The sequence below is a fragment of the Eretmochelys imbricata genome, chromosome 27 (genome assembly GCF_965152235.1).
Source record: "Eretmochelys imbricata isolate rEreImb1 chromosome 27, rEreImb1.hap1, whole genome shotgun sequence".
Taxonomy (NCBI): domain Eukaryota; kingdom Metazoa; phylum Chordata; order Testudines; family Cheloniidae; genus Eretmochelys; species Eretmochelys imbricata.
In genome coordinates this window covers 11,317,927-11,333,693 of record NC_135598.1, presented here as the reverse complement: position 1 = coordinate 11,333,693, position 15,767 = coordinate 11,317,927, and the positions used below count along the sequence as shown (strand labels likewise).

Genomic DNA, 15,767 nt, shown 5'->3' with positions numbered 1-15,767 from the left:
ACTACAGTAGTACCTAGAGGCCCCACAGCAGATCACAACCATGTTATGCTAGACATGGTATACACACAGTAGCATCTGATGAAGTGAGCTGTAGCTCACGAAAGCTTATTCTCAGATAAATTGGTTAGTCTCTAAGGTGCCACAAGTCCTCCTTTTCTTTTTGCGAATACAGACTAACACGGCTGTTACTCTGAAACCACACAGTAGCATTGTCCCTGGCCCCAAACAGCTCGCAAAATAGACAAGACTGCCATTTTGCAGATGGGGAGTAAGGCACAGAGTAAGTGACTTGCCAGAGGACAAATAGGGAGTCTGGCTGATCCAGTAATTGAACGTTGATCTTTTGAGTCCTTGCTCTAGTGCTTTAACTACAAGATCAGTCTTTGAGGTGGTACCTCGAGGACGAAGGCACATCAGGAGAGAGTGTTGGGAAGCTTTTTCTGAAAGTGCAGCCCCTGCTGTCTGTGGCTAAATAAAGGAGTTTCAGCATCTTTCATTAACACAGATTAATAAAACCAAACTATCAAAAATTTAGCCTAGCTTCAAGCCTTGGTATGCAGTAATTAATAGTACAGATATGTTCAGCTTCTGCTGTAGCATTGAGGTTTAACTTTTACTAATTGGTCAAACAAGGTCTGTATTGAAGCCAGCATGGCCACTTAGAGCAAAAAAATAAACTCTTAAACTCTTTGCTTCCTGTTTAGGCCGGATGGACACCAGAATAACCTGCGGAGTGCTGCATATGAAGCTCTGATGGAAATAGTGAAAAACAGTGCCAAGGACTGTTACCCTGCTGTCCAGAAGACAACTTTGGTCATTATGGAGCGGCTGCAGCAAGTGCTGCAGATGGAGGTAGACAGAGGCCAAATTCGCTACCAGGGGCATAGGGCAAATGTAATACTCAGCGGCATAATCACTTGGCTGTATTCTGGCTTCAGTCTCTAGCCAATGAGTTCTGCTGTTGATTGTCTATATATGTATATATATATATAGCAAGTGTCTTTTGAGAAGCTTGAAGTGGAACAAGCAAATTTAAAGCTGAATTCCTTCTGGTCATAGCACTGCCATTGCTGTGACATCTTAATGTCCATGATACAACAGCAGAGACCTTTCTTCTAAGTATTAAAAGAATCTGTTTTTGTTCTCCTGCAGTCTCATATCCAGAGCACATCAGACAGAATCCAGTTCAATGATCTTCAGTCTCTACTATGTGCTACTCTACAGGTAAACCACTTTCCTACCAGTTCTGACATCCATGGAGAGGAAATAGGTAGAATCTTGTGACAAGCTCATGCATCCCAAAGTGTGCACGCTTGCAGATGAAATTTTTAAAATGAAATCCCACTCCTTACACCCAAGTTAGTGTGAAAGGGGCAGAGAAGTTTAAACATATGAAAGGATGGAGCCATTCTCACAACTAAGTGCCTGGTTTAAAAACAGCAACAAAATACTCTTGTTTTTGTGGAACAGAACACATCTTACCAGCCATGTTTCAAGTAAAATACCTTTTGCAGTTTCACACTGGCTGTCATGTTAGTGTAAGATTGAACAGTCACTCGCTTTTGTCAACACTCATCAAAGAAATTAACAGCTTTACCTTGTTCACTGCTGCTTGTGGTTGGAGTTCAGACTCATTCAAATATGCACTAATTAAAATGCACTGAGTGTCCTTGAAATTAAACAACTTGGTAAAGAACACCTCACCTGTTTCGGGAGCATTAGCTCATTCCACTTGCTTACCTAGTCTTAAAGGCTACTGAAAACTGCCATCCTTATTCTAAGCCTCTCGGGAAATCCATCAGACAGTTTTTCTGCTATCACATGATCGTTTCCTGCTGTCTGTATTGCAAAAGGGCTGGAGCTACTGTGGGATCGTGCCTACTGTATGTTTTCCAGCATTGCTGTAACTTTTTTCTAATATGCAGTATTGCAGTTAATACCTCTGTTTATTACTGGAACATATTAGCATATTATAAGCTTTAATACAATTCTCCAAAATACTTTACAGTAGACATGGATTCAGCATGCTCCGTGCAGGATTCAGAAGCAGACCCTGCTCTCTTTTGTATGGTAACATTCCTAGAGGTGTGTTTGAACATCAAGTACACTGAAATAAAAGCAGTTACTGAACACCCATCTTTATTTGAAACTCACTTTTTTCCCCCGTTTTTGCTGTGTGCTCATTATGGGTTCATGACTTCTCCCATTTCCATTAATGTAAGAGTCTGAAATGATTTTAACACCCTCATGTTCAAAAGCAAGTAGCATCAGCTGGGGCTCTGTGAAATTTGGAGAGAATGAAAGAAAGTTTCAAATCACGGAAGCTAATAGTAAGATCCTTGACCCCATCAAACCCAGCAGAATCATAGATGTCTGATGTCTGGAATCTCTCTCATCTCAGTAGTATGAGATTAATTATCCCTTTTGAGTTGCCTCCAGTCATTTACAAAACACTTAATAGCACTGATTAAAATTTTCAGTTCGGTTTTACTCTTCTAAGGTATACTGTCAACCTGAATCACATTTCTCTGAATTTCATACTTAATGTAGTTACAATACTTAACATGACTAAGCGAAAAATTAATGGAGAGCACTTCTTTCAGCTTTATTTGACTGAACTTTGTATGTAATCAGTTTCACTGTTTCTGGTGTGTAGGCAGTCATTTGTCTCCTGCTGAAAAGATAAGCGTGCAACATAAGAAATTACTTTAAAAATATTTGTACAAAGAATTTTAAGAAAAAGAGCAAGACCTACTATTTTAATGGTGAAACTCAAACTTTCTGAAGTGGGTCAATTTAAAAATTCAAGTTCAAAACATTCCTTGAAGTGTCATATGTGAAATATACTAGTTTAAATTTTTTGCCAAGCATGTGGAGGCAAGTGGTTAAAGGATCTTTGTGTCCTTCACTTGGTGAATATTGGGGCTTCTTGTTTGTTAAATAGCGAACTGCCAAAACTACATTTCTGAGGTCAAGTTAAAGATGGTGATGGGGAGAACTTTGCAGTGAAAAGAGAGCATATATAATAGTTGGGGGTGGAGGAGGTCTTTGAGGAACCTGGTAGGAACAATATTTAGGAATGTTGTAGGAAACCCTGTTCTATAGCACTGATGGTAAAATGTGTCCAGCCTGTTAATACTATGGTGTACATGAAGCACGCAGAGCAACTGGAATTCCCTATCTCTTCATGGGACTACCAGCAAAGTTCAATTACATTCCACAATCGGAAATAAAATTGCTGAGAGATTGTTACAGTGGGAAATAGGCAGTGTTAAAAAGGGATTGCTTAAGTCTAGCCAAACATAATTCCAGTCATAAATTAAATGCCCAGAGAACAGCCTCTCTAGCAGGAAAGATAAACTCTGCTTGTTCTGTAGCTGGAAAAATCAAGGAAAGATAAAATGAGAACAGCGTTCTGTTCTTGTACTGACAAAGCATTTTTTGCAGCAATGGTGTTCAGAGCAATGGAAGATCTTTTTTTAAAAGCATAGTATGGCTTTGATAAAACTGTAGTGTTCTGAGCTAGTGTGGAAAATTCAAAGGAAGAATTTACCCTAGTGTATATGGGAGTAGTGTATTACAGTCTCTTCCTTTTCTCCCCCCCCTTCCCCCATACCTAGAATGTTCTCCGGAAAGTGCAGCACCAGGATGCTTTGCAGATCTCTGATGTGGTTATGGCATCTCTGTTGAGAATGTTCCAGAGCACGGCTGGATCAGGGGGAGTGCAAGAGGATGCCCTCATGGCAGTCAGCACCCTGGTGGAAGGTCAGTAGTGGAGACTGGAAAAAAAGTCTCTTGCTTTATGCAATGCGCAAACCGCTCTGAGTGAGTAAATCAGACTTGCAGGTTTGCGACTGGCACTATGTCTGTCCCTGCCAGCTGCTTCTGTTGATGAAGGCTTAACGTATAACATCCTTTGCTAAATAGTTGCGTTTACGCAGATGCAAATTTGACTGCATAGCTATTCCAGAATAATGCCTTCAGATCTGTGAAGATTTGAGGCTAGCCGGTCCAACAAATCAGATGACAGCTTGATTCTCCTCGACTGTATTTCTTGTATGTGTGGTGTTTTTTCTGTAGATAACGTGGGTACTGTGTGTGTTGAATAGGCAGTATATAGGACTTTCTCTTTATTTTTGTACAGTGCTTAGCACAATGGGCTGCTGGTCTCTAGATGCTATTGCAATGAAAATTAATATTCTGATTTACGTTTGCTGTTATCTGTTACCATTGATTTGTGTAGTTATGTCAGTGGTTGATGTGTTTTTTGTGTCTTTAAAAACCACACAGTGCAGAGACTGAAATTTATTTTTCGTTGCAAATTCTGATTCTTACTAAAGTTGAGGTTGTGGCATACCAGACAGTTTTAGAGCTTCATTGTGATTCCTCTTTAGAATGCTGTTGCTATGGCATGATATTGAGCTCTAGGAATGCATTGTGTTTTCAAACACTGTATGTTTGGATGTGAAAGTTGGGTGCTGTTAGAAATCCATAAATGATTTCACTGTTGGAAAAACTGTTAATCTCCTTTAAAGACCGTGCTTGATTGGGAAATGGTTCTAGAGAAACAGGAGCCTGTAAAGGGACTTATTTGAATCTTCCTTCATGTTTCTGAGGCCATTAGTGTGGCTAGCTCATTGAGGGGCTGCTCTCCTGGGGACTGGGCCTGGTTTTAGTGCAGAGGACACATGTCTAATTGCTCTCAGAATATATGAGAGTCTGAAAAAGCAGAGAAGTTAATTCTGGCTTCCTGGAGTACCTGCTTTCTTAGAACAGGTTTGTGACTTTGCCCGGCACCTCCTTCTGGGGGGGGTGTTATTTGTGACTACACTTGAAGTGATCAGTATCCTTTGAGTGGAATCAATTAAATTGATTGGCCAGGTCTGCAAGTGAGGAAGCAGAATGGCTGATTGCTGGGAGTTGGTTGTGACCCTGGCTAACGGGCTGACTTGTGAATAAATGTTATGACACCCTTTTTGGGCAAAGCCATTCTTGTTGCCAGAGGTTAATAGTAACTTGTGGGTTAATTTGTAATAAGGCGCTGGGGGAAAGCAGATATGTAATATAAAAGGAAGCCTTTTCTTTCACCAAATAGTTAAATGTTCTTCAAATACAAGCATCCCAAATATTCATCTACGCTTGGGCCCCACAGTTCTTCCACAGCTAAAATAGAAGCTGGACAACTGTTCCAACAGGAGGATTTTACTATTGTCTCATTCGTGCTGTCCCCCACCCCCAAAGTAGGACTTCTCCAACGGGTGTAGTGTGGCCTGGCGCTACCCCGTGCACCCCCACGCTACTGAATGCTGCGTGGAGAACCCCACACAGGCGCAGCCGTATTTTTTGCCATGATCCCACTTTCACTGTCCTTTTGCAGCCACAAAAAAACCAGGTATGTGAGGTCTGGGTAATTCAAGGCTGAAAACCACTGCTCTAAAGGGTGCTGTGTATATATTGGGGGAAACTCTGCAGCCACTTCTGAGCACAGGAAGGATCTGTTCCTTATCTTCAGTGGCCTGCATCTCCTACGAGTCTCTTGAAGTCCATTTTATTACAGAAGGCTGTGTCTTCTGCTGGTGCTCAATTCTTTGTGTAAAATTTAGTGGAGAATCAATTTGTCATGCTTCTGTTGAATGTGCATGCTCTTCCTGAGAGCTGGAACAGGCTGGGTTTCCTTGTTCTAGACATCAGGCAGACATGTAGACTATCCTGTGGGGATTAGACCTAATCAGAGTGTTTTCTGTGCAGTCTTGGGTGGAGAATTTCTGAAGTATATGGATGCCTTCAAACCCTTCCTGGGCATTGGACTGAAGAACTATGCAGAGTACCAGGTAGGACCTGAACCTGGAAGCCCCAAGTTCAGAACGTTTGCATCTGTTGGTAGTTAGGGATGTACAGAGTTCTTTGGGATTGCATCCCCTGAGGCCTATCGGCTTCTGGTGAGGAAGCCAGCAGGTGAGCACTGTAGGAACTCAGTCATTACTGGCTGCACTTGTAAATGAATTTATAGACTCTCCTCTATTTAAAATGGTCCACAGCAGGCCGTCATCAGCTTGACACCTGAGGTTCTGCGTTGACTGCATATTCAGTGGCATTGATCAGGAGAGAAGTTGCTACTAGGAATGAATTTCTAATAGACCATGCATGCCATGGTATTTACTCTGGTGCTGATCCTTAGAACGCCTGGCTGCTGAACATTTTCAGCACGTCTCTAAAACAAGTATCTGTCACTCGTTGGTATCTGGAACTCTCACCCCCGATTGGGTAAACTTATTCAGCTCTCTTCTTTGACTTACCATTTCAACGGTTAACAAAGCTCTGACTTCTATGGGCAATTGCAGATGAGGGTCACTATTCAGTGATGATTTTATTTCCTGCCTGTCGCAGTGCTGTAATTTAGTGTTTTAATAGGCTACCGCTGTAAGGACAGGCAGTATGGGGAATACCAACTTATATTGGGTTGGTGCATAACTTACTGTTCCCTTTGTAGGTTTGTCTGGCTGCAGTAGGCCTAGTTGGAGACTTATGTAGAGCCCTGCAGTCCAACATCTTGCCTTTCTGTGACGAGGTTATGCAGCTGCTCTTGGAGAACTTGGGGGTAAGTGCTTACCTACTTTCAGCCAGTTAAGCAAACGAGCTATTAGTGGTGATAAAGGGAAGTGAGAGGCAGAGACGGTATTGGGAGAAGTTAGAGATGTTTGAAAAAGTTATATCGGGAGACATAAGCAATATATAGCTAGCTAACGTGGTAATTTGTAGAGAACTCGGGTGTCCTCTGTGGGAGGAGGGGATGTAAGTTGCCGGTCATTCATCTTCATTTCCAATCTCTCTCTTTCTCAGAATGAGAATGTCCATAGGTCCGTGAAGCCTCAGATTCTCTCTGTGTTTGGCGATATTGCCCTGGCCATCGGAGGAGAGTTTAAAAAATATCTAGAGGTTGTATTGAATACTCTCCAGCAGGCCTCACAAGCCCAGGTCGATAAGGTAAACTAGCAGCTAACTTGGCAGTTCCTTCTCATCCAACGTGAAATAAGTCTGTCTTAGTTGCTTGCCAGAGGTCATTGTACAGACATGTTCTTTGTTTTCTGTCTAGTCTGACTATGACATGGTGGACTACCTGAATGAGCTGAGGGAGGGCTGTCTGGAAGCTTACACTGGCATCATTCAGGGACTGAAAGGAGACCAAGAAAATGTGCATCGTGAGTATTTTGTCCTGTGGCAGCTTCTTTAGGGAAGGGGAGACCTTTTTTAAAGATATGCTGTAACTTAAGCCTGCTACACTAAACCAGTCATTTCCTTTCAGCGGATGTGATGCTTGTGCAGCCCAGAGTAGAATTTATTCTGTCTTTCATCGACCACATTGCTGGAGACGAGGATCACACAGATGGAGTAGTAGCTTGTGCCGCTGGGCTGATAGGGTAAGCATTCCAGACTCTCTTTGGATAGAGGATAAGTGACCGTGCACTCTCCAGGTAGATTATTGTTAGTACAGTAAACAAAATACATTACAAGAAGTGCTTTTTTTAAGATTATCTGCCTGAATTGGAAATGGTTCTTGAGAGACCAGAGCCTGTAAAGGGACTTATTTGAGTCTTCCTTCATGTATCTGAAGTGCTAACCACAGAATCTTCAGTTTAGGAGTTTTGTAACTCATTGTTGGGTTCTAAACCAGGAACAGGAGTGAAATTGGAGGACTGTGCAGCATGGTGGTTCCTCATCACAAGCTGTGTACCAGCCCTGGTGGGTGGCCCATTTGCTCCCTGTCAGTCATTGCCATGAAGGGGCAAATTGCATATGCTTTAAAAGGAGTCAGGGACAATAATCTTAAAGGAAGGCTCCCTACAATGAAATTTTCAGCTTGTGAATTGACAGTGAAGGGCCCAGTTCAACTGTCATTGAAGTCAATGGGAGTCTTTTCTCTTGACTTCAGTGGGAGTTGGATGAAACTTTCAGGGAGGACATCCTTTGGACAGGAGACATGGATGTTTCCAGCAAATAGCCGTTTAGGAGGCTGTTTGGCTCTCATGTTGCTGACCATCTGCAACATTTAAAAGGGGACATTAGCCGTGAGTCCGTCTTTTCTTGTTGCGAGCAAAAGCTGATCTCACTGGCATGTTTCTGGTTGTGGTATTCAGCAAGCATTAAAGCCCATTCTCTCCTCTTTGTTTCCCACAGGGATTTGTGTACAGCATTTGGAAAGGATGTACTGAAATTAGTAGAAGCTAGGCCCATGATACATGAACTTCTAACTGAAGGAAGAAGATCCAAGACAAACAAAACAAAAACCCTTGCTACCTGGGCAACTAAAGAACTGAGAAAACTGAAGAATCAAGCTTGGTAAGGAGCTTTCTCCCTTTCCTTCATATTGCAAAATGACCACACAGGTTAAACTTCTAAGCTCAGGCCCATTGGAGGAGACACTTCACAGAAGCCTCTTGCTGATAAAAAGGCTTTTCCTTGTTTAGTCCTCCATAAACTATCCATTTAAAGCTATAAAGCCCAGATAGCCACTGCTTGCTTCTGGAGAAAAGAACAGATGCTTGACAGTAACAAGTCTAGAATAAGGTCCTCTCCACACTGGAATCAGAACTATGCTGCTATAGCTAATAAGGAGTTTTAGTAGGTTTCTCTGGGTCACAGGGGCATGGATTTTTCTGGGGTTTTCGTGGTTTATTAGTTGTAGCTAGTAAAATTTTGACCCCCAGTATGAGTAGGGGCTTTTAAAAGGAACAGAAGAGCGGGGAACAGGTTTCCTGTGCACTGGGGATCATTGTGATTCCTGAACTTGGAATTCACGGAAAGACGGCCACTTCTGGTTTTGCAAAGTTGCTTTTTCCTCTGCCTCCTGTAAGTGGCCTCACGTTGGCTCCAAAGAGGGCCTTTTTTTTTAATTTCTACAACTGTCCCTCTCTGATTGCAGATCTGTTACCATTGGGATGACACCCGAGACCCCCACTGGAAATCTCCAATCTTTTGAAAAAACCCGGAAGTGAGGAGTGTGCACGGATGCTGAATGTTTGGGAATGAGAGGATGAGTGAGTGAGGCTTGAAACACACCACATTGAAAATCCCGCCACAGCAACAACAGCAGCAGCGCTGTTAGTGAGCTGAGCACTGACTTGCGTAGAAAACCTGACATCGGCCGTCTTCAGGAAGAGGGAATGACTGGTTTCTATCAAAAATAAGCAGTCTCTTCTTCCGACAGAGACTAGAACTAGCTTTTCTGTCTTTTGGCCAGTGCGAAGCGGAATGACTAGTTTGGGAGAGAGGAAACTAGGTTCAACTGTGGTGCTCTTTGTTTGAGGTCTGGCTTTTGCTGCTGAAGAGAGATGGAGTCTGGGTCTCTGGCCCGCCTTCTGTAACCTTTGCCACACAATGCTGTCAGTGCATGGGATAAAAGGAGGGGTGAAGGATTTTCAGTCTAAGAGTGAGTGTGTGTGAATGAGGCGGTATCCACATTCTCAACTTCAAGTCATTGCAGTTTATCTTTTCCCAAAAAAGGGTTAGCAGTTGCATTTCATAAACTAACCGAAGTTCAGTCTACTGATGCAGCATAAGAGGTGTAAAAAGAAAAGAGGAAAAAAAGGAAAGTCGCTCTTTAGGGCTTTTTATTTTAGGGAAACACTGACGAATGTTCAGAGCTCCCGTTCTGAGTGACGCTTTTCATGATCTTGTTTCATCAAAGCGCCTTTCCTTCCTTAATATTGTTCAACTGTGAATGTAGAAATGGGGGAGGGGGGAAAAAACTCTTGCGTTAGAGGGAATAGAAACAAACTGTCAAACAAGATTTCAGACTTAAACAAAACAAAAAAACCCATAAATGTAAGTGCTCCGAATTGGCAATGAGAACGCAAAGGGAAAGATCTCTCCTGACTTGTACTGTAGCAGCCCGAACACCCACTAAATTGTGCCAAAGAGTTTAAAAACAATAAAGTAAACTTCAGGTAATATTTTGGATTGCAAAATGAGGATAAATTCAATGTTCAAACAAAATCTGATAAAATGCCATTTGGAAACTGCTTGGCCTTTTGTGCTCTTTTATTTGATCGAATTTAATGTGGTATTGGTCTCTTGCTGCACTTCAAAACAAAAAAGGAAAAAAAAGAGAAATTTATATAAATATATATATACTGGCTTGAGCTTACACAAGACGGCACTTGTAAAAGGTTCTATTTTTCCACTGCAGTTGAAGATTAATAAAATGGTGTCAAACATTCCCCAGTACTTTTCTTTTTGTATTCTTGGTCTTTCCAATTAAAAGGGGAACCCATTAGCTTGTTTTTAACAGTGTACCAAAAGTCTGATGGGCAACCTTGGGACAGACTGGCTGTTTGCCACTCCCTTAAGCATACAGCTTTGTTTTATTCCCTAACATGAAGGATGTGAAGGATCAAAATCTCTTGTCTCTTTTTAAATCAGTTTTTTTGTTCTTTGAGGCATAGTCCCTCAATTATTCTGGATTTTATCAGCAATAAGACATGAAAAATCGAGAAGGTGTAGGGTTTGAAACAGTTTTTAATTTCATCTTTATTATGCAGTTATTGATATTACCAGCATTTCTGAATTTGCAGCTTAACTTGGGCATTTTTAAAGCTGTTTGCCTGTGGGAGGGAGAAGGGAAAACCTTCATCTAGTATTTTGCAAGAAGCAGGTACAAATCTGTTTTATCCCCTTCCTTCTTTCTGCAACTGATCCTGGAATCCATGATGATGGAATCCACTTCTGTTGCCCATCTGCACTGCAGCATCCACAATAGCTCTTGTACAGGGTATCGGATATGTGCCTTTCAGTGCCGGGTTCAGAATGCAGTCAAAGTGCCGACCTTTGAACCAGTGTACAAAAAAAAAAAAAAAAATCCCAGGTGTTTAGAGGAGAGGACAGCTCTGTTTGTGAATTGGGAGAGTTGACCACCTCCTAAACATTGGTTAGGGAGAGACCTGGGTCACATTTCTATTAATGCCTTTTCTTTTCGTTTTGTTTCTTGACGTGGGTTGGGGTTTCCTAAAAAAGCCATTCCTGAAGTTGGGGAGGGGGACGTGGAGGGGAGAAATCTGGTCATTCCTCAGTGCTACCTGTTTCTGTCCTGTGTGGCTGTTCAGCTGTAGACAGCAGGAGAATAAAGTACGCTGAGACAGTAGTAGAAACAAATCTTGTGTCTGTCATGTTTTTGTTCCAGGGAAAGCAGTTCTTGAAACGGTTCAAGCTAATCCTTAACAACTTTCACACAAGCAACACCATCCCACAGTGTGGTAGTGAGGAAAAACTGTCTGTCACCTCCAGTGTTGGTGCCAGGCCTGCAACTGTTATCCTTTAATCCTGTAACCGCTGTGGTTTGGAGAGAGGGACAAATATATAAATATTAAAAAAAAAAAAAATCTTAAAAGCCAGTTTCACTGCCTGGCAGACTTAATTAATGGGTTAAATCCTTGATTTTTAAATGTGCGATTTCAGCACCCGGATCAAAATGTGCTTGTTTCAGCAAAGCATTTTGGTAGCTCACAGCCTGGGCTTTGCACCACCAGCTTTGCCCTGCCACATGAGGTAAAGGTTAATGTGTGATTGGGGAAGGGATACAGAGGGCCGGAAATATTGCTGTGCTGGAAGTGGCTTAAGAAGCTTTTGGTCTCAAGTAGCAGTTCAGTTCATATTGTGCTGTAGCATTTCTGTATGTTTCTTACGCTTTTCTTTTCCTGGTCAAATGTCTTGCCAAAGGCAGCTAATGGCACTGCCCTTGCAGTTGAATGGAGGGGAAAAAGTTAATGTAACCTTTCAAAGTGCCCACTTAATGCAGTCCTAGTCCTAATGCGGTCCAGTTCAGAACCAAGCAACCTTAACTGTCTCAATTCTGTCAAATTGTCAGCCAGACCTAATGAGGTTGGTGCTTATTTGGCTTCTGAGAGTACGTTTTTTTATATATCTTTAATCTGTATTGACACTTACATACTGTTACTGTGTCACCTATGAATTGGCAGTGTGACCTGTTGACGATGACTGATCGGAAAGGGTCCCTCTTACTAACAAATTGGTACCACTGATTTTATTTACCTTCTAAATAAAAGCTGCTTTATTTTGGTTTTCATTATTTTTGCTGCTTCATTTTATATAGCTACCGCATCTCTTGCCAGAAACCCTCCTCCTCTACTTTGCTCAGTGAGACTGTGTGGGTGTACTCTCTGATTGCATGAATGACACTCTCTCGTCTAGTTTCCTGTTTTGGGGGAGCTGGAGGTGACTGATGTCTCATCCGCCCATATGTGCTATTCTGACATGCATCATCACTGAGCAGGAATAGCAGCACTGTACAAAACTTTTCATGGAAGAAGTCTGGCCTCTTCGATCAGGGTTGGCTGTCTGTTTTGGTTCTTTGATCTCCAGCGCTGCCTCTGTTCTGTATGTGCATTTGCTGTGTAGCCTCCTAAGTGATGGTTAGTTATTTGCCTCCTTCCTCCCCCCCGCCTCCCCCGGCCATAATGCATAACTTGAGCAGTGGGGGTAGAACCACAAAGCACAGGTGAGAGGCTTATCAACCTGTTTGTAAAGGAGGACTGAGCTTGCTGGGATCCCACTTACTGCCAATTAAAATCTGGGCTTATGAGTGTAACACCCACTGCTCACTTTGACAAAACTAGTCTCTGCACATACATATGATCTTGTGTTTAGATAGCGGGATGAACGAGGTGGCTTTGGCAGTCCCTGAGAACCTCATTTCCCCGTTTGGGATGTGGCCATTTCTGACGGCATGGCAAGCCTATGACATCTTAGGCAAGTATTGATGTCTAGCTGTAGCAAAGGAGTCGGTGCAGGGAGGTAGAATGCAATGAGTCAACACGGTCTTGCCATTACCCTCTGATTACCCTCTTAGGTGAAGTCCCCAGGCATCCACTGAGTGGGCAGGGCTTTAGTTTTATGTCTCATCTCTTGAACCAGTGCCTCCCAAGATTGTGGCCTTATGATGTGTGGAATAGCTCCCTGTTTCCAGCTGCTCTGCAGCATTAAAAGAAGTGAAAATCTGTCTTTTCCATGGAGGCATTTGCAGCTGGGCTGTTGGGTGATATGTGAATGGGAGGGAAGATGTCAATACTGAGAAACTTGAGAAAGATGTCTTAGCCAAGCCTAGTTAGGGACTCCCTAATGTGCTCACCTATATCCTACCTCCCTCACCCCCCCGCCCCCACCTCAGGAGAGATGGTAGGCTTTGTCGGGGTGGGGGAGGGGGAAGATGGTACACAGAGTCCATGCAGTTCCTACAATCTGTACTGTGAAGTCTCACCTAGCTGATCAGAGAAATTATAGTACCTTCCTGCTCATACAAGTCAGGTCGCTAGAGCCAGCTTTTACCACCAGTGCTACTGATGTTCAGCTAGTACGAATCCGAACCAGGATGAGTACCATTCTGAAAGGCGCACTTGTGCTGATCAGGTAAGGCCTCCAGAGAGATGATTCATGGTGTATGTCTCATTCTCCCTGGATCACGGTGCAGCTGGTTCCCCGTTGCCACGACACTCTCCCTACCCCTTGTACTTGCTGCATCTTCAGCTCCTGACAGAGGTAGCAACAGCAGGAATACTGTGGGTTCAGCCCCCAGGCTCTGTTCTGCCAGTATTACTTCTCAAGAGCCATCCTGCAGTTCAGCAGGTTAAAATTGTGCACCAAATAGCCTCCTTCAGCCTCAGGGCCCTGTGTAGCTGATGGGTTCAATGGCATTAAAATCACCTCTCTGCAACTGCACGCTGCCCCATTAGGACACAACCTCGTCTATGATGGTGTTAACAGTAGCCTCCACTTAAGATCCTTCCTGCTTCCTTCATCTAACTGCTGAGTTCTGACTGCCTTACTGAGAACACTGCATCTGAATGTAAAACAGCAGAGGGGCATTGTGGTGCTGTACAAGAGTGAGGGCTGGAGACCATCTGCAGCACCTGCCACCCCGTGATCTGAAAGCACTGTCTATTCACTAAGCTTCGCAACCTCCTTCTGCCTGATGTGAAATGAACAACACTACATAAGAACAGCTATACGGGGTCAGACCAATGGTCCATCTAGTCCAGTATCCTGTCTTACGACAGTGGCCAATGCCAGGTGCTTCAGAGGAAATGAACAAAACAGGTAATCAAGTGATTCTCTGTCACCCTTTCCCAACTTTTGGCAAACCAGAGGCTAGGGTCCCCATCCCTGCCCACTACTGTACCCTGTTGAAATGCAGGGGCAAACCAGTGAGATGGAATGGAGTTTCTCTCACTGGAGTTCAACCAGGCCCCTAGTGTTAACACATTTCTCTTTTCAAAGGTTCCTGGAGCCTTAAATTACTATCTGGTCAGGACCTCTTCTTTCAACACCTAACAGCCTGGTGTTCTCTTGTAGTCGGGTGGGGAAGGAAGGGAGGGTTGGTTCTGTAACAACGTGCCAGCGTAAAACAAGGCACGAGATAGGCCCGTGTAAACTTCAGATGTTTTTCACTGTCTAGGCTTATGAACCTGATAGGCAGACTCTACCCATGCCTAGAGCTAGGAATATTTGCCCACTGATTTGCATATCCATACTGGCCCATGTCCTCCTACCCTGGAGAGCAATCCCACAGAAGTCCCTGTGGCTTCTTGCAAAGGCAAGTGAGATTTAAGATCATCTCCATTGATATTGCTAGCTCACAGACAGTGGTCCACTTACCCAAATAAGGGGTTGAAAGTACCAGAAAAGAGGTCTCTAGATTCCAAAGGTGGGCTCTGAAAAAGAGGCCTGTATTATGCCACAACCTCATTAAATCATTTGATTTTCCCCCTACCCAGTTACACTAATGCCATCCTGCAGCTACAGTTGTTAAAGCCACAGATACTTTACGTTGCTTCTGGTGACATCCTGATGCCACAAAACTTATTTAAGAAAGCCACACCAAGCTTGCCGGCCCAAAGTAGCGCCCAACATCCAGAGCATCTTTTGGTGTTGGTGACTTTGTCAAGACCAAAACTGTGAATGTCGTGGTAATGTCGCAGAACCTGCAGTGCCTATAAACTGGCTGCTGAATGGAACAAGGGTGAATCCTCTTTGATCATCAAATAAAAATTGTCCGTACTTAAGAGGGGTTATAAATAACGTAGCTGAGCATGGGATTTGATTGCACTTTAAGAACCAATTACTTGTACTTGCGCCATTAGTTTTGTCCTGAATGTGGGAGGGGAAAAAGAAAAATAGGGTGGGTCCTCAGCTGATGTAAATTCCTAGATCCCCAGGCCAAAAGGAACCATTGTGATCATCTAGTCTCAGCTCTTGTATAACACAGGCCAGAGGACTTCCCGCAAAATAATTCCCAGAACAGATCCTTTATAAAAATACCTAATCTTGATTTAAAAATTGCTGGTGATGGAGAATCCACTGTGGCCCTTGGTAAATTGTTCCAATGGTTAATTATTTTCACTGTTACAAATGTATGTCGTCTTTCCAATCGGCATTTATCTAGCTTCAACTTCCAGCCATTGGATTGTATTAGACCTTTCTCTGCTAGACAGAAGAGTCCGTTAGTAAATATTTGTTCCCTATGTGGGTTCATATAGACTGTTGTCAAGTCACCCCCTTAATCTTCTCTTTTTTAAACTACATAGATTGAGCTGATCACTATAAGGTAAGTTTTCTGGCTCTTCTCTGAATCCTCTCCCAATTTATCCACATCCTTCTTGAAATGTAGACGCCAGAACTGGACACAGTATTCCAGCAGCAGTTGCACAAATGCTAAATGCAGAAGTGAAATAACCTCTCTAATGGACTCGAGAGTCCAC

The 15,767-nt window shown here is 43.1% G+C and overlaps 1 protein-coding gene across 1 annotated transcript in view; it reads left to right on the top strand.

The window, feature by feature from the left end:
• The window catches only part of KPNB1 (karyopherin subunit beta 1), a 35,069-nt gene extending 22,987 nt beyond the window's left edge, over positions 1-12,082 (top strand). Inside the window, exons 13-22 of the mRNA XM_077806172.1 lie at positions 705-852; positions 1,153-1,224; positions 3,621-3,765; positions 5,749-5,831; positions 6,491-6,598; positions 6,841-6,984; positions 7,094-7,199; positions 7,304-7,418; positions 8,176-8,337; positions 8,921-12,082. Of these exons, the coding sequence (XP_077662298.1) occupies positions 705-852; positions 1,153-1,224; positions 3,621-3,765; positions 5,749-5,831; positions 6,491-6,598; positions 6,841-6,984; positions 7,094-7,199; positions 7,304-7,418; positions 8,176-8,337; position 8,921 (1,084 nt within the window). The 3' untranslated portion in view covers positions 8,922-12,082. The remainder of the gene's footprint in view (positions 1-704; positions 853-1,152; positions 1,225-3,620; positions 3,766-5,748; positions 5,832-6,490; positions 6,599-6,840; positions 6,985-7,093; positions 7,200-7,303; positions 7,419-8,175; positions 8,338-8,920) is intronic.
• The last annotated feature ends 3,685 nt before the right edge of the window (positions 12,083-15,767 follow it).